The 26,161-nt window shown below is 35.8% G+C and overlaps 3 protein-coding genes across 4 annotated transcripts in view; 2 read left to right on the top strand and 1 right to left on the bottom strand.

The window, feature by feature from the left end:
• Positions 1–26,161, bottom strand: part of LOC136247561 (equilibrative nucleoside transporter 1-like) — a 265,718-nt gene that overhangs the window by 186,912 nt on the left and 52,645 nt on the right. The window lies entirely within an intron of this gene.
• Positions 10,781–14,117, top strand: LOC136248203 (probable outer membrane protein pmp6). The gene is made up of 2 exons (XM_066040013.1): positions 10,781–13,541; positions 14,062–14,117. The coding sequence occupies exons 1-2, from the start codon at positions 10,781–10,783 to the stop codon at positions 14,115–14,117; spliced, it is 2,817 nt and encodes a 938-aa protein (XP_065896085.1).
• LOC136247557 (uncharacterized) lies at positions 14,217–17,577 on the top strand. The gene is made up of 2 exons (XM_066039310.1): positions 14,217–16,923; positions 17,294–17,577. Exons 1-2 carry the CDS (start codon positions 14,225–14,227, stop codon positions 17,367–17,369), a joined length of 2,775 nt encoding a protein of 924 aa, XP_065895382.1. The 5' UTR covers positions 14,217–14,224; the 3' UTR covers positions 17,370–17,577.

Genomic DNA, 26,161 nt, shown 5'->3' with positions numbered 1-26,161 from the left:
TTGAGGTTCAATAGTTAACCTATTCACCCACCGATTTTCAGCTTCTTCCCATACGCGGTTTACCCTGTAGGCGTGACAACATATTGGTGTTATTTTTCGTGCATAATCGCTCATACCTCTTTGCCTGTTAATGGTATTCCAGCCAAAGTTGGTACAGAGATGCGCCTTTATACCCCCCTTCTGTGTGCCAAATTTCAAGGCAATCGGATAACGCGTTCGCATTTTATAGCAGTTTTTGTAAGTGTGCGAAAAGAGGAAGAAAAATAAGAAGAAGAAGAGAAAAACGAAGAAACTAAGCCAATTTTTGAAGTCGCATATCTCAGGAATTCCTGAAGCGATTTCGCTCAAATTTGGAATGTGGAGTACTGAAGTTGGTAGGAATGTACACAGCAAAATTTGACTTGTTTTATCAAGGCAGCACAGAGCTACGGAGGTGCGAAAATTGCGTTTTCTTTTTTCCTGTCGATATACTCACGGGGTTGCGCGCCGGCTTCTTGGGCCGCACGACACACTACCGTTTGTCTTGATTTTCATATTACCACTTCGCCTAGCTACATAATAGCATATACTTTTTCCATCCTCATTTTGTTAAATGTATTTTAAAATAATTAGATACTCACTGATATTACAGTCTTGATAAGGCCACTCCAAATAAATTCTGTCTTTCTTGTCCACTGCCCACACAGTGATCTGGTTACTGTCAGCTCTAAATATTCCATATTCTTCCATTATTTTCCAGTTATTCTTACATTCTGTACAAGTCCAGTAAAAACCATCTTGTAACAATGTCATCTCATGTGTCAGCTGTTCTATCAAGTCAGCACAAATTCATGTTTGTGTATTTTTCAAATAAAAAAGAAAAGTACAAGCTTAAGAATGCTGATGCAGCTTTTTATGGTTGTGCTAGGCAAATAACAGCTTGAAAAGATGTCAATCTTGTAATGGAAATGGACCACCCACCTGCATGTGAGTTCAGGAAGGGAAACAGAATTTATTTTGAGTGGCCTAACACTTTTGTAGTTTTCATAACCCTTGTCCCTTGTTCCTAACAAGTTATAAATAGACAAGTATTACAAAATTTATGTTTTAAGTTACAAGGTGTAGTGTACAGTACTTATTACTAATCTGGTCTCTGTACATGAATATTAACTAAACTTTGGTACATACATAACATAAGTAACCATATAAGGTGTAGTTATATGTTTGTTGTGAATATTCATATAGAACCCGTCATAAGGGTTATGCCCACTACCAAGAATCTTTATTGGAAGTGATGAATGACATTGAAGACTGACAGATGTGGTAACAATATACATATTAATTAACAGTGACAGATTTCAAATATTTTATTTGTTTGTACGTGTGTAATATTCAATTAGTGTGAATCAAAATGTGTAATTTTAACCTCTTAATATACCTTGAAGTATTCCACCATACTCAACATTGCTGTTTTTGTTGCTTAACATTTTGGTTTACTCGTGCAAATAAACCCAATGAAACCATGGATAGGACCTTTGAAAATGCACTAACCAATAAACATTTCAATTATCTAGCTATGCTGTTATCTTTATCTGTTGTTTTGTTCTACAAAACCTACTAGCTATTAATCTAATTCAAAAGGGTTGAGCTATGAAAAAAGAGTGCCACCATCAACATGTCAGGCTAGTTTGAGAAGATGTGTTATCAAAGGATAGCAGACAAGAAATGGTGGAAGCAATATTAATGTTGATGAAGTTGTAATAACAACATGACATTACTATCACTACAGCTATTACTTGGCCTTCATCAAAAAAAACCTAGCCCTTTTGCAGATGACAGGTAGGCCTGCGTCAAATATGCCGGCATAATAAAAGCATAATAGGCTAGAGTACTATGCCAGCATAATGCTGGCATATTAGGTGGACATTCCAAACTATGGAGCTTAATTCCATGAAAATAGATCAATACTCCCTAATAGAGCAATCAGTGGAAACTGCAAACTGTTATAGAGCACTAAAATGCATTGTACATAGCACCTTAGATCAATACTCTCTAATAGAACAGTCACTTTGTGGTGAAATACTCTAATAGAGCATGTGAGCAACTATCTTCAATCCCAACTGCTTGATCTTTGTATGTTAAAGCTAAGCATTTATTATGTAACAACAGTAAGTCCCAATGTGATACCCATCTGCAGACACCTTCAGCCCAATGTAAATTTAGAGATTCTACTAAGTTAGAGAAATCATGCAAGACATGGAACCAGCTGATGTCTGGTTTTCATCCTGGGAAGTTGTAATTTCTTTCCAGGTGCAGTTAACTTAAGGCATTGGTGTGTTCAATCTTATGTTAATTGTACTTTGTGTGACTCTACCACAGCTCACATCCTAGGTGGCTGTTCTGTCGCCTTACTGCAACAGAGATATACATACCGTCACGATCAAGTTCTTCACCTTCTGGCCTCTAAACTCAAAGAAATGTATAGTGACAATCCATCTATCCATGTTTTTGCTCACCTTCAGGGATTACGAGCTAGTGAAGCACCTCAAGTCACTATTCCATCTACCTTACTAATCACACCTTACAGGCCAGATATCATTGTATATATACAACTCAGGCAAACCCTCTGTTGCTTTACTTGAACTAACCTGTCCTCTAGACTCAGAACAGAGCATTCAATCTGCTAGGTCTAGAAAACAAAACAAGGCTGAGTATCATCAACTGCTTGCAGAATTTGATCATTTACAGATCCCAAACTATTATAAAACTATTGAAATTAGTGTGCTAGGTCACTACCTACCTTCTTCCATTGAGAATATCAAGAACTTTATTGACTTTGTACAACTTTCTGTAACCACCAAATCTTCAATCCGACATATCCTCAACAATGCTACTCGTCAATGTATGACATGTTCGCAAAAGATTTTTCTTGGCCAGGAATTGTAGTGACTGGTCAACCGAGCACTTAACTTAATTTTGTCTTGTTATTGTTGTTGCTGTTGTTGTTAGTCTTTTTTTGTTACATGTACACACTCCTTTCCGTGCCCACAAGATCTCATTTTGCTTGATCTGCACAAGACCAAGGACTAATAATGTATAGTATATATGTATCATCTTATTACTAGTGATGGTTCTCTCTCCTTCACTTATTAAAATATTCCAAGATAATTGTAACAAATGTTGCTAACTTAGGAGAACAATGCAAGCATGATAGGAACACTAGCTGAAAGCGCATAATAGGTGAAAAGTTTTGGAAATTCCTGAAAGCATTTTGGGAAAATTTGAGCATATTTGACTCAGGCCTAATGACAGGTTTTTATACTAGATCTTATTTTTGTATAAGCAAACCTCAATGTGTATTCCATTGCAGATTTGTATCATTACTATAAGGTCTGCAAGAGCATTCAGCCAGTCTATGTTAGCAGTTTAGGTAGGCAGTTGGCTTCTCATATCCAAATTTGAAGAGAATCAGATAAAGCATGCACAGAGATATTAAGGAACAAAGGATGAAAATATGAAAGTATGAAGAACATCAGACAGTTCTGAACAGCATACGTATAAAATGCAATGATGGTTTAAGTGAATTCAGCTCAAATTTAGAATAGTATTATTATAGTATATGCATCGCTGCTCCTGTGTTTACATTTCACTTAGGCATATCCCAGTTACGGAAGAACAAACATTAATGTAGTTTCTTAATTGGTTCTTGTACAAAGATCTTGAAGTAGTATAGTGAAGTGGAATGTACAGATACTAAAATGGGAGATGATGAAATGTTCTTATAATAAATGCATACTTTTATTAAGTGCTATTCCATTAGGCATCTGTGAGAAGACTATGCCTGTAAATACAAGGAGTCAAACTAAAACTGTGAAGAATGCAGAAAAATCCCAGACCCAGTGGTGACTTGAACCTCAGCAACATGCAACCTAAGCACGCACCAAGGGAGCCACAACAGCTGGGATCTGCATTCAACTATACATAAACATTGATACTTTGTATAAACTGTACATCATGTGGGGTAATGTAATATTATGCTACAGCTAGTTTGTTTGTTTAAGAACATTTTGATTTCAACATATGAAATACAATAACTCTATGTGGGAGTATTCCATCCATTTCCAAGTTTGCTCAACTATTATCTCATAATATTGTGGAAGAATTGTGTAAAAATGCTAGGCCAGCAGGTTAGCTACCACTGCTAATACATCAAAAAATTGAATGTGTTTGGAAGCCTGGTTTTGTCAAATTCTATCAGTATGTTGCTCTTCACATGGAAATACCCTGAGCTAATAAGTCACTATAGCTACTTCTACTATGTAGTCATAGCTTATTCTAGGAGTAACAACTACCAATAGAAGGAAGGTAGCTTATACCTCCCTCTTATTAGTATCACCAATCCATCTTTACTAAAGAAGACACCATCCCAGACAAAGGCCCAAGTCCCTTTCCAACAATACCTGACATAAATATCGACTTGCAAGGTGTTCTAGATTTTCTCATCACATTAGACTCACATAAAGCCTATCAACCTGACAATATACCACCAAGAATGCTTAAAGAAACAGCTTATTATTGCACCATTAGTGACTAAGCTATTCAAAAGATCCTTACAATCAGGTGAAGTACCATGCACCACTTATATATAATCTAATCCAAAACAGCCAAGCTGTAAAAAAAGAGTGACCTTAACAGTCATAGAACTGGATGTGTGTGGAAGTCTGGTTTTGTCCAATTCATTCACAACCTGCTTGACTGCACATTATTATTGTCATGATTGGCAGGCTTCGAATTTGTCACAATGCATTAACCTATTAATAGGATTTACATATTTAACACTCTACTGACAGTGTCAACTCCTGAAATATCATACTGTCATCAGTGAACTCTTGATACTGTCATATCATGTTGAAAGAGTTATACTACACTAGAGTGTTGGTTATCCATGATTCTTCCTGTAAATAGCATGTTAACCAAAACAGCAAAAGCTCTGTGTGTGAAAAGAGAGCAGGCATTAAAACAGGCTTGTTTGAAGAAAGAAAAGAATGGCAGATAATAAATTTCTAAGTGATATCAATGTCAATTAATTGATATTAACTACATAACAAATTAATATCATTCCAGTTAATCTATGTGCTCCAGTCAACCATGAACCCTTTGATTTCATTTTGATAGCTACATCCCATTTTTAAAAGCTTTGTTATTTTGGATTAGACATCGTTTGTTTTGCAATAGTGTATGCAGATCCTAAATTGGACTATAGTCTATATAGCTGGGTATGGAAAATTAGACTTGGATCAATTAATATAATTATATAGTCTATTATGCTTTTGAAAAGTGTCCAAAAATCCAACCTGTTTTTACTTTTATGCTGTTTAATTAGAATAATTATTATATCAGCCTTTCCTGACTACTGCACTAGAGTAAGTGACTGCTCTATTAGAGTGTCTTGATCTTATTTCCACAAAGTGTGAATAATCAACCTAGAAACAAAAGATGATATGAAATGCACAAAGGAGGATAAAGGTAACTCCATGATGTGCACATTGTACCCATGATCCCCTACTGTATGATAAGCACCTGTCTCTTGCAGCTACACTGTAAGTGCTTGTATAATACATCATTGCCATGCAATTAATAAGATCTGGCAAAGTGAGACTAACCCAACACCAACATAATAATTATCAGTAAAAATAGTTTGTCTCCTGGCAATTACAGATGTGGAATGACATTATTTTTTGGTTCCTGTATTATGTGTTAGTAGTTTAACTGATTCATGAGTACATGTGAAATTAGTTATTAATCAGTTGACATTGATTGAGTGTAGTTGAATTATGATACTGTCCAGAGGCGTAGCTAAGCGGGGGCAAGGGGGGGCATTTGCCCCCCCCATCACTAAATGATTTTTTTTTAAACCTTCGTCACAAGTTTACCAGTATTAAACTGACATGCAAATGACTGTAAATCATGTACACTACTACGCGGTATCACCAGAGGTTGCTAGTGAATGTGCACACACAACATTCAACTCGCTCGTGAATCCAACTAACGAAAATATTAGAGACATACTTCTATATTTAGTCTAGATTACTCGCGTGATAGAACATTTTTGAATCTAAAAAGAGTGACCCACTTCTCCGCGACAGGAGTCACAACTCACAAGTGACAAAGGAGACCAGATGACTCTACGAACCTAAGATGATAGTGTTAGCTAAATAAATGTACCAAGTTTATTTTATCGAGTCGATCACACTGGACCTTTGTACGTAGCTACGGCAGTGCAGTCTGTTTTTACTTTGTCAGTCAGTCAGGTGGATCAGTCAAGCTTACAAGTTCTGCTAGCAAGACGGGTGGGATTTCGTGCAATACATGGAATTTGAATTTCGCCGGGTGAAGTGAGTGAATATTTCATCCTATCAGCAGTGTGCTAGGACTGCAGCACAGGTTGTGGCTAATATAAAGTGATTTGTATTTGCACTAAAGTATTAGCTCTACCGGACAGTAGTCTCGTGCCCAGACCACACCCACTGCGTTGAATAGGGTCTGGTGACTTACGCTATGTTTTTAGGCCCGCCGCCATATTGTTTACGCATTTGTATCCATAGCTGTAGTCGGCCATTTTCCTAGTTCCAGCCTATCAAATCGCGTTGTACCTGAATCAAGGCGTCCGATTGGTCAGAAAAGGAAAATGGCGTAAGGCCCAAAACTCCTGCGAATGTCACCAGACCCTATTCAACGCAGTGGGTGGGGTCTGGGCACGAGACTACCGGACTGTGGATGAATTTGTTGGAGTACGGTTGTGGCACGTGCGATGATGCTCGACGAATATACCTCGATTGGAAGCAGTCAGTACTGAAATAGTTATGTAGCTAGTTATTTAAGCTGTAATAGTACAACACCGTATGTTGGCTAGCCCACCATTGGGTCATTAGCCTTTTTTGCAATCATGAATGATTTTGAGTGTTTCGTGGGGCATCCTACCCCTCCATCACCTTCTGGCTAGCTACGCCCCTGCTGCAGACTGTGGACTTTATGCTATTGCTACATTGACATGTTTAGCACATGACAAGGATCCTTGTAGCATTGTGTTTAAAAAAGAAGAATTACGGCCACACTTACAGCAAATTCTAGAGACTGACCAGCTAAAAGAATTTCCCTCCTCACAGCGGTGGGGACTATTCTACGGAACGGAACGGAATGATGGACCAAACCACGGAACGGAACGCTTTCTCAAACTGAAGCTTGCAACTTACCATTGCTGAAACTTCCCTTATAAGTTAGCAGTGGCATCTCCAGTGGGTGGTTAAACATAAGATAAAAATAATTAACGGATCGATTGTGGGTTTTTGTTGGTTGTCATTAGTAACGAAGTATTATTGTGGGATGAGCTGTATCAGTGATGTTCATCCATACGGAAGGGAACTTTATGTGAGCGGTTTTTCTTATTTAGACTTTAGAAAACAGTCTGGGCCGGTCTTTCAAGTCATAAGTCAGTGTATAAATAAAGCAAGCAGGAAGATACTGGTAACAGGAAAGAGCCAGCTGAATTAAAACTTGAAGAATTTTGTGCAGTGTGTGAGGAGCAAATATTTTGGCAAACCGCAAGGAGGGTATATTCTGCAAACATCACTGAAGTGTATGCATGGAGTTATTTATATATTAACAGCTGGTGAAGTGGACTAATGCCATATTCAATAGTGAGCTGATTTTATCTGTTGCACAATTCAAGGATGTGTCTGACTGCTAGCCTTGAATCAGGCTAAATGTCAAAACTCCAAGATCAGCCAAATCTCTATTATAAGCCGCATGTGAAACCATGCCCGTAGCCACCAGGCAAACGTGATTTGGACTAGGATGTGTGTGTAATTTCAATGTATCTAGTCAGACCTGAAATGGAACACTTACATTAATTACATACCACCTAAGAATCCTAGGATTTCTTAAGTGTAACATTTCACATGCTTCACTTCAAACAAAACAGGTTAAATTTGTTTGTCTATTTTCAAGTGATTCCCAGTCCAGCTGGTCCATGAAATTACAATGGGATCACATGTATTTGTTACAGTGCAGGCTGTCCTGTGTTGGATCTACTCTAGAGTTGAGATTTCAAGGTAGACTCACTGCCAATTTACTGACACTAGTACTGTTGTAGCATGTTTAAGTGGAGGACAAATGAAATAGTAATGCTAGATTATTTATGTATACAAATTTTTCATAATGAAATTGATATCCCATTTTGATTTGTACTTCCACTTTGCAACATATTCAAGAGCAAGAAGCTACCACACTTAATCTCCAACCACTGTCATTAATTAACCAAGATCTCACTAGTCTGTAATTCACCTTACTGTAGTGATTTTATTGATTCATCTGTATGCTTTCTTCATTTCCTTTGAAGTTGTACCAAGAGTTCATAATAAGGTGGGGAGTGTCTAACTTGAATGCATTCACCAAACACCCTGCTTAAAGTAACACCTCGGCCTTATTTCAGAACAAAGGCTTTACCTTCTTCAGCAACTCTAATCAACAGTTTTCTATCCCCCAGTAAAGGTGTTGATTTGATGAAAGGTGAACTTTACACAGGGTGTTTGTACAGGCCATACTGAGAGTTAGACACTCTCCCCCATACAAATCAGTATTACGTACTCTTGGTTGTACAGTATAGGTAAACAAAGATAAGTTTCTCTCCCATCTTATTCTAGGATTTCTATTGACAAGGAAAATTCAATTATTTGTATACAGGCTCAAAATTGAGAAAATATAAAGAAAGTGAATTACTATTATACAGTCAGTTTGCTTTTGGATATTTAATGTCTCCAACCACAACAAAAATTCGATGAATCCATGCATCTCATCACTGGTCGTCTGAACATTCTGAAAGTGATACCTCACTCAATCAACCATATAATCTGTTTATTAGACTGAATAAAGTCATGATTACCTAAACAATCACTTAATTAATGTTTTATAATTATCCTATTCCATTTTCCTGGAGGTTCCACTGATAAAATGCAATTTCAGCAATGATAGCAGCTAGCCAAGCTGCAAGTTGATTCAGAAAGCACTCCATTCTGTAAAATAGACCCCATCCAGAATTCAACTCAGTACTCAGACTGAGATATCTGACAATAGTCCACTACTCTGTTAATGAATCATTGATCTTCACACAATATAGCCTCCTTGAGGTATCTGAATGTTTGCTCCTCACACACTGCACAAAATTCCTTTAGATTCTACTTAGACTGAGTTGATTCAGCTTGTCACCATACTTGTTTCCTTTGTAGTGTAGCTATACACATACTGATTTATGCCGATTAGAAAGGCTGGGCCTCAGACTGTACATTCTAAAGTCAAGTAAGTAAAAATAACTCACATACTAGTAAAAAAAAGTCATGCATTAAGTTCCCTACTTGATATATCCGAAGATGAAATCACTGAGTCAGCTATTCCCACAATTATAGTACTTCGTTACTAATGACAACCAACAAGGAACCCACAATCGATCCTTAAATTCGTTTTATCTTTCTTGGGGTACGTTTGATTACCTGCATGCTGGAAGTGCCACTGATAACTTGTACAGCAATGGTAAGCTGCAAGCTTCAATCTGAGAAAGCATTCCGTTCCGCAGTTTAGTCCATCATTCCGTTCCGTTCCGTTCCGTAGAATAGTCTCCACCCCTCACAGCGTCGCAAGCGTAGATCCAGAAGTGTGTGAAGTGCATTACATATGCCGGATGATGGTTCCAAATTGGTATGTTGTGACACATGTAACAAATGGTTTCATGCTGCTTGTGTGGAATACAATGATCAAATTAAATCGTGGTACTGTGTTGAATGCAGCAAGGAGGAGTAATCTAGCTAGTACACATCATACTTCTGAGCTATGTTAATGATTAGATTGTGACACGTTTTGTTATTGTAGATCATACTTAAGTTCTTATAATTAATTGTACAAAAATCATGATAAATTGTATACAGGGTTTTTAACACTGCTGAATGAAAGTCGTAGAGCGGCCCGGTTGCGCATGCATGCGTCTGTACTGTCACTGGACGTTCTAGGAGTGAAATAACCTGTGTTACCATTTGAATCCCTATCATGGTAGTTTTCATAGCAAGACGTATAATAGCGTTGTTATTTATAGGCAATTACCGGTAATAGATAGCTAACTAATACCACAAGTAGTAGATAGTATACACACGCAAGAGCAATCGCACTAGCTACAACTTTCATTCAAGAAGCGTCAAAACCCTGTAAAGCAGCTTTCTAGATCATCCTCGTGTTCTACCTTGCCTTCTACAGTATGACTGAGCTTTTCTAGCTGACTGCTAGCCTCGCTGCAAGCTTTGTATTGTTGTAACTGGATTTCAGTTATTTAAATATTTCTTGGAATCCGGAATCTTGCCTGAAATTTCGTGGGATTCGGAATCTCGTACAGGATTTTAAGGTCGTGGCGAACCCCTCGTTACCAACATATAAAACTCAGTGACATGTTTTCCATTGTTTAAGAGACATGTACAGAATGGAAACAGATGATTTACTGGTATTTAAAGTAAACATTGACAAGTAACTAACCAATCCAACTAAATTAATTTACTTTGCTGTTGTGTGTATTTCAGTTGCACTTGAAAAGACTTGCTTTAGCCATACATCCTGTATGGGTACTGGTATTGGAATGTTGTATGACATCATACAGTTATGTTGTAATGTTTGAGCAGTAATCATTACATCCTGTACTTCTGTGCCTATAAAATACTTCAAGTCTGTTCAACTAACAGTTCTAGTATTATTTGCTGCTGTGAGAATGATAAGATTAATATTTCTACTGATATTCCTTATTTGGAATGTTGATGGAGTCAAAGGAGTTAAAGATGATGTTAGTAGTTCAGGTAGTTATGAGGATGAAATTCCTTGTTGTAATATTGAAACTATAATATTTTCTACAGGGGTGTATTCAATTGATGATGTACTGAATAATGTTACTACTAGTAACACCATTATCAAAATATCAACTGATGGTGTGTTGTCTTCAAATGTTACACTTGAAGGTCTCAACAATATTACAATAATTGGACAAGGAAATCCCACTGTGAACTGTAATGATATTGGATCAGTGAAGTTTGTATCCTGTAATAATATCACTATTGAAGGTGTCAATTGGGAGAGGTGTGGATCTACCAAACTATCAGCTTACCCAGGAGTGAAGTTTTACAATTCATCCAACATATTTATTAAAGATTCCTCTTTCTACAACTCAACTGGACAAGCTGTTGTACTGTCAAACATGTCAGGAAATATGTACATTAACAATTGTCAGTTTACACATAACAAATACTACAAAGGTCATGGAGCAGCTATTTACTATACATCTAGTCCTGAACAGAATACTCAGGTACAGCTGGTAATTAACAATTGTAATTTCACTTTTAATGGACCAGCTGAAAGTGTTGTTTACATTGATAATTCAAATAATAAAGTTAATGGCCATATTTCTTTACTACTACAAAATTCTACACTTACCGAAAACCAAGGAGTACCCATTTATATTTCACACACCAGTATAATTCTCAACAACAGTGTATCATTCAAGGATAATAAAGCCACTGCTGGTGGAGGTATTTATAGCAGTAACTCTATTATCAAATTTGATGACAAGTGTAATGTGAGCTTCTATAATAATTTAGTTAGTACTAATGGTGGAGCCATTTATCAAGAAGCTAATTCCAAGATTATCTTCACAATGAATACAATAGTAAAGTTTACAAGGAACTCAGCAGGCTCAGAAACAGATAGATGGCCACGTGGTTCAGGTGGAGCAGTATTTTCTTATGGCTCACTTATCATATTTCAAGATCAGTCGATAGTAACATTTAATGATAATCATGTTGTGGGAGGACAGGCCGTGGGAGGAGCAGTGTATGCTGAAGGATCAATTATCTACACCAATGGCAGCTCAAAAGTGACATTCAGTAATAATAATGCTAAATATGATGGAGGAGCAGTATATACATATAATGATTCTCCCATCACATTTCATGGCAGCTCAACAGTGACATTTAGTAATAATAGTGCTACAAATGATGGAGGAGCAGTATTTACACATAATGATTCTCCCATCACATTTAATGGCAGCTCAAAAGTGACATTTAGTAATAATAATGCTGAATATTATGGAGGAGCAGTATTTACACATAATGATTCTCCCATCACATTTAATGGCAGCTCAAATGTGACATTTAGTAATAATAATGCAGAATATTATGGAGGAGCAGTATATACACATAATGATTCTCCCATCACATTTAATGGCAGCTCAAATGTGACATTTAGTAATAATAATGCTGAATATTATGGAGGAGCAGTATATACACATAATGATTCTCCCATCACATTTCATGGCAGCTCAAATGTGACATTTAGTAATAATAATGCTGAATATTATGGAGGAGCAGTATTTACACATAATGATTCTCCCATCACATTTCATGGCAGCTCAAATGTGACATTCAGTAATAATAATGCTAAATATGATGGAGGAGCAGTATGTACATTTAATGATTCTCCCATCACATTTCATGGAAGCTCAACAGTGACATTTAGTAATAATAATGCTGAATTTGAAGGAGGAGCAGTATATACAAATAATGATTCTCCCATCACATTTAATGGAAGCTCAACAGTGATATTTAGTAATAATAATGCTGAATATGGAGGAGCAGTATATACATTTAATTCTCCCATCACATTTCAAGGAAACTCAACAGTGATATTTAGCAGAAGTCATGCCACTAATGGAGGAGCTATAGGACTACCATCAAACAATAATTATAGACATTATGATACTTCTTTTATATCATTCACTGAATACTGTACAGTAAAATTTATTAACAATAGTGCCACAAATAAGGGAGGAGTGTTATGGATGTATAATCGCTATACTGAACTATTAAATACCGTCAACTTTACTGGGAACTCAACAGTGATATTTTCCAACAACACTGCAAAGCAAGGTGGAGCAGTACACATCGAAGATCAACCAGTAATATTTCAAAGCAGTACCAATGTGATGTTCATTAATAACGAAGCCATTGAAGGAGGAGCTGTATATTTATCTTCTTTTTCTGATATCATATTTACAGATATTGCAATTGTTCACTTTTGCAATAATTCAGCATCACTGAGTGGAGGTGCCATTTCATCGCTTAATAACTCTAATATCTGGTTTACAGGAGGATCCACAACATATTTTAACACCAGCCTAGCCAGGCAACATGGTGGAGCTATATCGTCTGTTATCAATACTAGAATAACATTTAATGAAACTTGTTCTGTAGTGTTCACAAGTAACACAGCAATGCAACAAGGTGGAGCTATATATTTACTGGACAAAAGTACAATAATGTCTGGAGACAGTTGTAATGTAACTTATAGTAATAATACAGCCTTACAACAAGGTGGAGCTGTATATTTTGCACTCCAATCAAATGCCTTATTCAAAGGAAATTCTGTCACTGCATTTGAGCATAACAAAGCTATTTTAAGTGGGGGAGCTCTGTACGGCTTTAGTAATTACCATGTTCAGTTTGAAGAAACTTGTAAACTATTATTTGTGACCGGATCTTGGAAAACCTACCTTTTGGGCACAAGCAAACTTTTTGGGAAAACTCAATTGAAAATTTCAACAATTTTTTCAATATTAATTTTTTTTGCACATTTGGATAAAGCAACTATTAAACCTTCTTGCTGTGAAGTTTCACACCCATAGCTTCTTTTTCTTAGGAGATATGGATGATTATATCAGACCATGTAGTAATTTCACATGCGTGGGACAACAATTAACTTACAAATTGGGTGATTTGTTCAGGTGCTGGAATGGCTAAAACTTAGTCTTAGACAATAATACATGGGATTTAATTGCAGAAATGTACCAAAAATACTTCATTAAACTATCAGAAATGTATTTTAAAGTATTCTAGATGGTAAAAATGGAATTATTGGTAAACAAAGTGATTTGTCACCATTTGTCACCCTTGATCACTCACAGAACTCAATACATTGCTATAAAAGTTAGTTTGTAATGTACAGGAGAGAAAATTGGCCATATCTCAGGAATGCTTAAAGATATTAAGCTGAAATTTTGACACAAGATAGATGAGTACCCAGTACCTTATTTAAGCTATAAAACAGAAAATTGACCAATGTGCCAAAAAGGTAGGTTTTCCAAGATCAGGTCACATTTAACCAAAACATGGTCAGACAAGATGGTGGAGCTATCCAAACTGTTAATACTACTTTATACTTTAGTGGAAGTTCTTCTGTTACCTTCACAAACAATACAGCCATGCAACAAGGTGGAGCTATAAATTCATTTTACAAATCAGTTGTAATATTTCAAGATGACTCTAATGTGACTTTCACTCACAACACAGCCATGCAACATGGTGGAGCTGTATATGTACATGATAATACCAGGGTCAGCTTTGAAAGATCCACCAGAATTGTCTTTTATCACAATATGGCAGAAAGTGGTGGTGGAGCATTATATTCTTATGGACATTGTAATATTACAATAAGACAATACTCTGAAGTGATGTTTGATAAAAATAGTGCTATGCAGTATGGTGGAGCAATGTATTGTGATCGTCACTCTGATGTTACACTAGAAGGAAACATTCCAGTGACATTTACAAGTAATACTGCTGAAAATGGTGGAGCTGTTTGTGTCTCACAGTCTGTCATGAAATTTGCAAATAATTCTGTGGTGATGTTGAATGATAACAGAGCTATAGGGAATGGAGGAGCTATGCATATTATTGATGACTTCAAAGTAATATTCAATCAGGGTTCTTCTATTAAATTTGATCACAATATGGCTAATCGATATGGTGGAGCTTTATACAGTGAAGTAAATCATGAAGGGCTCAGTAAACTAAGACTGAACACTACAGGAATTACCTTTACCAACAATAGAGCACTAACCGGAGACTCTGTTTACCTAGATATACCAACATCTTGTGATGAGGCTTGCTTGAACAGGACCATTGTTGGTGTTAACAAAGAAACTTTAGAAAATGGTTCTTTTGCTGGTAACATTTACACTCCTCCTAGTAAACTAGTATTAGGTGACCCGGCTGTGTGTATTGATGATGACAATGTCACTAATCGTGGGACATATTATATAAACAACATAATGCTTGGTCAAGAAATTATCATTGATGCCTGTGTACGGGACTATTATGATCAGCGCACTGTTGAAACACAATTTATAGTGGATAGTGATGATGAAGATCACAATATTAATGGAACAAATAGTGTGTTAATATCATGTGATAGTGGGTTACAAAGAATCAATGTAACAGGACCTAAAATTTCTAATGTAACAAACTATACAATGAACCTTACTTCCCATGATGGCAGTCAGTCTAACTTGAAAACAATTTCAATAGGATTAATAATTGAATTATCACCATGTCACCCTGGTTTCTATTATGATGACACAGCACAAAGGTGTATCTGCTACTATGATGATGATATCATAACATGTTCTGATAGTACATCATTTATCAGGAGAGGTTATTGGTTTGGAGTAGTCAATGATAAATCAACAGTGACAGTTTGTCCAAACAATTACTGTGACTTTACTTGTTGCGAAGCCACTAATGGATTTTATGAACTCTCACCAGTGAGAATGAATCAGTGTAGTTCACACCGATCTGGTACTGCTTGTGGTAGTTGTGAAGAAGGCTATACTCTCTCATTTGATTCCGTAGAATGTGTAAGTATTGACAAATGTATAACTGGACAGACAGTAATGGTAGTCACATTATCAATGATATACTGGATAGTCATAGTTATACTAGTGTTTATCATGACATACTATCATGTTGGGATTGGTTATTTGTATGCTATTACATACTATTACAGTATGCTGGATATTTTACTGAGCCAAAATTTATACCGATCAAAAGGATTATTTACAACTGTTATCACTTTGTCCAGTCTTGTGAAAATCAATCCTCAATTTCTAGGACAGCTTTGCTTAATAAAAAACATGAGTGGAATTGACCAACAATTCATCCATTATACACATCCACTAGCTGTCTCAGTTATAATAGTAATAATCTGTCAATCAGCAAGAATATCTCATAAATTTTCATCATTCATTAGTAGAGGAATTATCCGTACCGTTTGTTTCCTCCTGTTGTTGTCTTATACTTCTGTGGCCACAACTTCATTACTGTTGTTGAGATCACTGACATTTGATAATGTGGATAAGGTTTACACTTACCTATCACCTGACATAGAGTACTGTCATGGTCGTCATCTACCATATTTTATTGTAGCAGTGTTATGTACACTAGTGATTGTGATTGGTCTACCACTTGTGCTCCTCCTAGAACCATTCCTTAACAAGAAGATCAACTTTACCAGAATGAAGCCATTACTGGATCAGTTTCAAGGATGTTACAAAGACAAGTATCGTTGCTTTGCAGCTTATTACATGATTTGTCGACTTGTTATTATTGTGATAATCATTGCAATTCCATCCAACAATGATCTCTCCCAGTTTTTGCTGATCTTTTCTAGTGGTGTTTTGGCTGTAGTAGTGATAGTATTAAAACCTTATCAACACAAGATCCTGAACATCTTTGATGGGTTGATTTTACAACTAGTGGTCCTGGCTACACTGATACCACTTGCTGACAATGTTAACCAACAATTATCAACAGCTACTATTATCATTGTAATGATTCTACCATTGATCTTCTTCATTGCTCTGGAACTGATAGTACACAAAGAGAACATCAAGACTATTACTACAAAGATAGCTGCATGTTTTAAGACTGAGCCAGTTTCTACCACAAATGATAATAATGAGGTACCAATGGGTGATATTGGAATAATCATTGATGATAATATGAGGAAGAATGCTACTATCTGTGAAATGTAAGTATACACTATAAGTAGTTGTCAATGTCAACTATTCATGATAACACAAATTTAATTTTACTTATAATGTATATAATTACATCATCTACAGTGATATAATGTAGCTGTGTTTCTCTAATCTGGTTGTCTTATAAGTTAAGAATTGTCTGCTAGCTTTTTTGCTAGTAATAGTTAAATAATAAAATGTACAGTAATCATGTTGTGTTGTTTACTATAATTATTTTATCAAGTACTGTATTATAACTACATCACACATGAGGTAGTATGTGTTTATACTGTTACTATAATGGCTTACCTATATGTTACAATTGTACTATAATCAATAGTAGTCAGTTTCCAGTGTGTATTATGTTGTTGTTTATAACAGTCCTTCAAACACAAGTGATGATGCTACTCACTACCGGGATTCTTTCCTGGAGGTGATGGATCAGATAGAAGACTGATGTATACAGTGTGATCAATAACAATGACACTGATAATCGTGCATACACACTTTTCATATTTAGTAGCTACTTTGAACTATGTTATCTTGTATTGTATACTACACTGAACTTGTAGAAATAGAACTATTATAGTTATTGTTGTATTAGATTTTGTTTTGATTACTGTATGTACTTATGTAATATTCTGTAAGTCATATTATCATTAATTATTCATGATTGACAGTTCATATGCTATGTTGGGTTTTCATAGAAAGGGGATTTCTGATGCTACAGAAATTAAAGTATAATATTATTATAGATTATGAATAAAATTAAGGACAAGCCTACTTGATCTTTGGGATTGGATTTCAAATATCTGTAGGGACAAAGTTGCAGCATCGATTATTCTATTAGAGTAGTTATGCGTTACTGTAATATTAGTTTATTAGGAGCTATGGTGATCTTCTACAACTCTCAACACTATAGTATTTGTTTACTATTAACATGCATCTAAGTAGGTTTTTGTGGTTATATTCAAAATGGCCACTGACAGGCTTTGTTATTAATTTGATTGAAAAAATTATAACTATACCAGTATACATCTCTGTGAATGCTATCCCACTAGCACTGCTTCAGCATCTTTAATTTACTTATGCTTCACTAATGCATTTACTTCAAATTTACTGTTAATAAATAGATTAGTTCAATATCTAATTTGTTCCGGATTGTTAGTTTACTAATGATGTACCTTTGTGTAATGCTTTAGTGAAGCATAAGTAAATTAAAGATGCTGAAGCAGTGTAGGGACCTGTGAGAAGGCTAAATGCAAATACTTATGACTGTACTAACATAACAGTAACAGTAGATTATTACTGGTGATGACAGAGTTAAAAGACACCCTTACCAATAGGGGTGGGCGGTATCTCGGTTATATCGTAAAACCGCGATATTCTGATGTAACGATACCAGTATCGTCAAAAAATCTTGGAAACGATATTATCGCAATATCGTGATTATCGCGGTGTTCTTCAATAATATTCGTATTAGCTAACTACTGTAAACATAGTGATGCTGTTTAGCTCCAGGAAAAATCGAGATACTCTAATAGAGCAGTCAAGTAACTTTATAGAGCATTCATGCGAATATGAAAGTAGCTACTTAAGGGACTTTATTATTATTTTGCATTTTTATTGAGGAAAGAATATTTCTGTACATTGTGGCATTATACAAGGTACAGATACCACAGTAGATACTTACCACTTTTATTTAACCATCTCTAGCTAAGTTTCCAGTAGCTAATAACTTAGTTGAGCTAATCAGTAACTTAACACAGTAGCGAAACAAAGCCTTTGTTACTCTTTTCCAAGTATTGCTGCAATTGCTCCTTGTGTATTCTAATATATTAGAGCACGTGAATCCTTTGTAATTAAATGGTAGTGCAGTTGTTCCCCAAGAAATAAGTTTATGACTACTTGGCTTGGTTTTTCATGAAAAAGTTTGGTTGAAAAGCTGTAACAAACATTGTGCAATTATCGGCCGCCCACGCAATTAATTGCCTTATCAATAAGCTTACAAGAAAACTACCTCGAATCAAGAAATTAGTAATCCACAACAGCGGCGGAGGAAGTAGTTGATATGAGGGGGGGCTCCGCTGGGCTGACCCAGACTTATTTCTATAGTTTGGTAAGGTGAGGCCAAAAAAAAAAAAAAAAAAGGTCACAACCAACTGACAAGAGTTTTCCACCTCACCAGCTACCATTTCTAGCTGATAAACTACATAAAAATCCTTACCTAGCTCGCTACACACTGACTACTTTATTATAGTGACTGCTCTATTAGAGTATCTCGATCTTTATCACGGTCTTCAAGAAAAATAATTTCGGTGTGATATCATTCTGAGGGGGGGCTAAGCCCCCCTCAGCAGACCGAAGGGGGACTTTAGCCCCCTAGCCCCCCCCCCCCCTTTCCGCCGCCTATGATCCACAATGATGTTTATCATGTTTAGCTGTTATACAATGAATATTTTAAAACTTGATTGAACTGAGATCAATCAATTACTGTGATATTTTATTAGCTAGCTATGTATCACAACAATGAAATTTCTATAATAAAATTGTCTAGGCTTCAATGCATAGTATCGGTATCGGTATCGGCAAATAATTTCAGTACAAATACTCGTATAGGAAAAATCGGTAAAAAGTGGTATTGGTCCATCTCTAATTGTGACCGGATTTGCAAAAGGGTACCTTTTTCACACACAAAATTTGACCAATTTTTTGAACTTTAAAGCTTCATAACTTTTTGATCGTGGCTTATAATTGATTGAAATTTTCAATGAATGTAGCCACAGTTTCTGGCTACATTTGATACTAAGAGCAGGTTAATCAGCATAAGGAGTCAAGTGTTACATCATTTTGTTTGCTGGTATGTCAAATGTGTGGAAAAGGTACCTTTTCGCAAATCCGGTCACAATTTACACTTGTATCATATCACATGCAGATTGGTTCAGCATGACTCATCTTGGTTATCACTTCAGTATAAACACCACTAAACTGAGCCAAAACTAACTGGGCCAGTTATTACAAATCTACCATACCAGTAAGAGTCAGTTTGATTCAGTTTCCGATATTCAATAATATTCACTAGATCTTTATATTGAATGGAACAATTCAACACAAAGTCACACAAACAATTCAGCAGGATTACTTACAAGTATTGACCACATCATATGAGGGATATTTAAGCCATTAATTATTCTAGAACACAACTGTGCTAATGTGCCACTGTCTTTCTTTGTTAACTGGTTCCTACTTAACACAGGCTAGCATGTGCTCATTAGGCCGACATTTATTAATTCCTTGTTTCCTATTCCCAAAAGAACATTCAACTAGTGTGGGCAGGCGGTTATCATTACTAATAACTAAATTTTTATTATTTTTGAAAATCATCAAAACACTGCAAAAACAAGCATCTGATAACCAGCTGGCTGAGAGAAATGAACCATCTGTAAGGTCAAACAACCTGCAAAATGATTGGCTTTGCTTGTGAAATTCCAATAAACAATCATATTTGTGTGCTGAGATATACTAACTTCACAGACAAATGCTGGAGGTACACAAATAACAAATAATTTCCATATTTCTAATTATTTATAAATGCCAATTACAATAATAATTACCAATGTGGGTGACAAAACTGGATGCAGGCGGGTGACAGGAAACAAGGTATTAACGAGTTGGCCTTATATGGGTCTAAATAATTATGTGCCCATAACACTAAGTACCAACACAGTATAAGAGACAGAATTATAATATGACACAAGGTCAAACCCAGTTATTTCACTTTATTTACAGACACCACAAAAATGTTAACACTTCGTACCTAGGTGCAACCCCAGGTACCTGGTACCTACAAATCTAAAGCCATAGTGTAGTTTTATACTGGAGATAAACTTTATTGCAAGAGTTACAAAATAAACATCTTGTGTTTTGTCCATACAATCTGTACTTAATTCTCACTCCTCATATTTACATGTTCAAGAGCTCTCACAGTTTCACTAGTTGGATATAACTGATTCAAGACTGCTATAAGATATTATTTAGTACTCAACATAGTTGGTTACTGGTCAACTATACCCTGAACTATAACAAGCTAATAATAGCCAATAGTAGTCTATTATAACATGTTGTTAATAGTATAATAGGTTTGTAATTGGCTCAGACAATTATTAGCTAGGAACACTATTATCATAACATTACATGTACACACTGTACTAGGGTTGGGTCATACATTAGCTCTCTGTATGACATACCACACACTACACAATACTAATCGTACTACTGCTAATGTGATGGAGTAAATACCAAATGTACATGTGAACACAATAATTTTGTAGCCATAAAACTAATAGTACAAAATGATATTGTTAACAGAACTGACTTGTACATAACAGGATTATACTACTGGTTTTTCTGTCATGTTGAGCTTCAAGTGTAGTTTAGTAGTGTCTATGGAATGTACAACCTATTAATCACGATTAACATATTAGAATAATGATAACAGTGTTAACATTACTAACCAAACTTCTTGTAGTACATTTAATACATTTGGGGATATTAAATATTAGAGTATGGTTGTTATTGTCAATTTCACCCACAGGCTATTCACTACATGATAACAACAAGGATGTAAACAAGTTCATTTTTGTTTATCAATTGACCAGGGGGAAGTTGTGGTATAGTTCCATTATTTGTTTCGTTCTAGTACCTTACAAGCTTTCAACTTCAATAAAATGAACATCCAACATCTACAACACACAAAAATTCACTTCACAATATACTAGCTATATGTAACACAAAGTGGACATCCAACATTTTACAAAATGGATTATAACTCAGTGCAGCAAATGGATAACTTCCCCTTTACAATCTCGGCACATGTCAACACATATTAACTGACCCTATCCCTAGATGATGTAGTTAATGGACTAGACTTCGTTATAATACAATTCACAACTACTAATGGAGTTGTGTTTACTTTATGAATAACTCAAATACTACACAATTTAGCTATATGCAGACACCAGCTACGTCTTGTGTTACTCTCACACTTACAGCCAACTGGAATACATTTGATCTATTGTACATCAATATTTTATTACCCTCCGGCAAATAAATCAAACACCTCTAGCTACATCACTTGTCACATTGGTTGTAGTCAGACAACTACAAGTTCCAGTATTGCAATAATATGATACTGTTTAGGTGTAAGGATATTGTCTGAGATTGGTAAGACATTTCACATCACCAAGGTGATGATACAAGATATGAATATTGAGCATGTCAAAAACACTGTCCAGACAATGAAGAGGATTACTAACATTATCACAGTACAAGTGTATCATGAGGCAATGAAAAAATTTACAATCATTTTTATTATCAAATGAATAAGATGGATGGAGTACAGTTCAACCAACAACTAACATACTGAGCACTTGTAGGACTAAAACACTTGGTATTTTATCCAATCAAATTATTAGCTGAATTGAGGTTGTTATTCATCATGGACAATACAAACTAGCTGGTCACACATTTCAATGGATTCTCAAGACAATTATTGTAAATAAATTCCATCGATACTGAATGGTACCAGAAGTGTCTAATGTGTAAGTGATGACTTGGGAAGATCAACTTCACCTTGGACATCTGCTGCCTTCCCTCACTATATTAACACTTGTAGAGATTTATTGTGCGTTGTCTGTCACTAAACAATTGACAGTAATTCTAGAACAACATCAGAATTGATTGCTAATGATTTCCCACCCATCCCTAGACTAGGACACTGTTAGGATACTTGTTGTTTTAACACTAGTTAAGTGCAATATGGGAAAAAAATAGCACGAGGGCATGAACAAGAGACTAATATAGCACGAGGTGAAGCTAAGTACCGTATTCAGCTCAAGACCACACCAGAGTGCTATTTATTCAAGTGTGGCAGTGGTTTAACAGACTTGAAGTGCTTCCTGGTCATCTTTGTTTGGAGCATTCATTTTGTAGACAATATTTTCAGCAATCAGACAATCGGTAAGTGTCTGTATAGTACAAGTTTGGTCATAAAACAAACAGTTGGCTACTTCTAGTAATTCTAAATGTTACGCACGTGATCAACGGTGCTGTATTTTTCCTTTCAGTGTTGTATGGAAATAATAGCACTCTTATGTGTTTGATCTTCACCCACACAAGTGACTTTAGTGTTTGAATAAAGAATTCTTTTAACAGTTTTGTATATTTCATACATCATCAAGGCCAGTAGTACTATACACACATGTGCACAAAGTTGGTTAACACATACAAGAGTAAGTACAGTAATTACGTCTGGTTTTTTTTCTAAGTAATGCTATATAGAGCTGTATCGATATGGGTTTTTGGCATGTACCGATATCCGACATGGATACCAGCAAAAGAAGCTGATAACCAATAGTCAATCCGATATTTGCATTACAAACAAAAGTCATAGATAATCTATGCAAAAGTGTACATTTACCTCTCTACAACAACATGTAGATAGGGCTATGCCTGTGGTGATAGTGACTTGGGTTTCTATTATGTAATCCAGACAATTAAGTACCCACAAACATTTTTATGCATACTCCCCATGAAGCCTTATTAAACGGATATTTCTGCATTACTCCGCATTTTATTGGTTTGTGTGAAGGCTAGTAACAGTAGGCTTCCTTGGTTATCCTGTGACTGTTCTTTTATATTACAAAGGTGCTATATAACTGCTTCATTTAAAACTGATAAGCTTTAATTTCCAGCAACAAACACTAGAACCAATTGTATCTGTATGGCTTCTCATATCGTAACACTTGCTGTACAGTGAACAATAAGCTACTGCCACTAAACAGCCACATGGATAACGTAGAAAACCAATATATAATCCGTTTATGTACAAACTATTGCTGTATAAATATCGATAGCAATATCGGTCCTCCTACTGTTCTGTACCGATACCGATATTGGTAAAAATGCCATATCGGTGGCCGATATTTTGGTCAATCCGATTATCAGTACAGCTCTAACACTATATTCACCTCATACTGGAATATGTACACTAATTGCTGAATCAATTTCACCCACAGGCTATCCAGTACATGATAACAACAAGGATGTGTCATTGTTCATCAGTAGGTCAGGAGAAATGTGTATGATGTTTAGGGATGCGGCGATTATGCCGGCATAATTTCGGGAATAATAGGTATGTCTGGGAATCAGGAATTATGCTAGCATTTTGAGGTGATTATAAAGCTTTAACAGTAGGAAAATCTGCAGATTGCATAGTTCCGTTAAAAAAGATCGAGATACTCTAATAGAGCAGTCAGAAACTCTAATAGAACAGTCACTGAATATTATTTACTTTAATAAAGCAGTCACATTGAAATTAAATGCTCTAATACAGCAACCAGTTAAAGAATTCAAGACTATTGAAGCTTAACCATCAATGAAAATAGCCTGATACAGCAATGAACTGGCAATTATGGTGGGCATTGGTGGCATAATCTTGGGAATAATGGGCAATTCTCAAAAGCATAATAGGTGATTTTTTGAGCACTGCTCAAAAGCATAATGCTCAATTTTTGGAGCATAATAGCCTCATGCCTAATGATGTTTAGCAGGAAAATTTGGCAATTAAAAACTACTGAAAATTAGGATTTAGACACAGGAAATATCTGGTGAATTTGCCCCCTCAGTTATACAAACAGATTCATATTTGAATGTAACAGTGTAAATAATAATAAAGGTAGTCCTTAAAACCATCAACATATACAAAGGATAAATAATAACACTCTAAAATTGTCCATCCATTTCCGTGAGAGTCCCCCCCACTGCAGCGGAAATTTTTAGGTCTGTAACGTAAGGCTTATAAGCATGTACACTTCACATTCTATACACCAGGTGGTAGTATGACATTGTGCGACCGTATTTATATGTTAATATTTTGGCTATCTGTGTTTACAAGGTTTAACAGTCCCTAGTGAATAAGATACTGACAAATTATATACATAAATTTATATGGGCAAATATGTGGAGAATTTTTTTGAATGGCAATGAACAAAGATATCAAGCTCTCATCAGCAAGTATGGTTATAAATTAGCTGAAAGAATAGGAATCTAGTGTTGTTTTGATAATCAGCCAAAAATTGTTTGTACGTACTTATTGTAGCCATACCTGCTAGTTAGAGCTTGATATCTTCCTGCTTGGCTGAGATCGCCCAACATTACAGCAGCCATTTTTAGGTCTATGATGTAATTTCAGATATGACTCCCATACGTGTGTATGTGCGCGTGTGTGTATGTGTAACTATTTTAAACAGCTATGACATAGTCACACACTCCATAATTGTCTACACTTTGTCAAGCATATAACTCACTGCACATTTCATTGTATGTTAAATGAAGAATAAAATTTCATCACTTTATTCTATAGTTAAATGATGTCTGGATGGTACAAAGATGCTCGTTAACAACTACAACTACACAGTAGTCTATATATAGTAACACGCCATATATGGTAATATTAACTAAACTACTTGGAGTACTAATTTGGTTGTATTACACAATTATAACACAATCATGTCAGACAATTATCACCAACACACTTAACCAACCATGGATGGACTCCTTTAGCTGCTAGATTAATGAGAAATACATTTGGAGTTTTCTAAAAGGTTGATAATTTATTGAATGAGTTGTTCATAACTGAGATTAGTCACGGAGCAGATAAACAGTCATCATGATATACTAGTGGTGTATTATTTTGGTGGATATATCAGCCAATACAACTAGTTGTCAACTTGAAATCCATACCAATTAAATCAACCACATATAAAGGGGTTGTTGTATTTGGCTGATCACAGATCGATGGATCACGTGATGAACATATTTCACTGCTCATTGGAAATGTTTATAAGCATTGCGTCAGTATAATAATCTATGATTAAATATACTCGATATAATAATTATTTTACAAAACGCTGCACACATCACACCATTCCTGGATGTAGCTAGCTATGTAGCTGATCACTGTAACAATTAATTGAAGATAAAGCCGCTGACACCACATTATTACACTTGTAGATTAGGTCTACTACCAACTGGAGTATTATAGCCTAAGCCAGCTAGAGATTTTTTCTTCTTGTGTCATTTAGTCGGGAAGGTGAGATTAATTACAGCCAGCCCATGCCACAGCTGTATAATCCTACTATCATTTTATAATTTACCTTCTTTTCTCATGGGAGGTGAGTGTGCCCTGGC

Source organism: Dysidea avara, chromosome 2 (genome assembly GCF_963678975.1).
Source record: "Dysidea avara chromosome 2, odDysAvar1.4, whole genome shotgun sequence".
Lineage (NCBI taxonomy): Eukaryota > Metazoa > Porifera > Demospongiae > Dictyoceratida > Dysideidae > Dysidea > Dysidea avara.
This window is presented reverse-complemented; position numbering and strand designations above follow the sequence as displayed.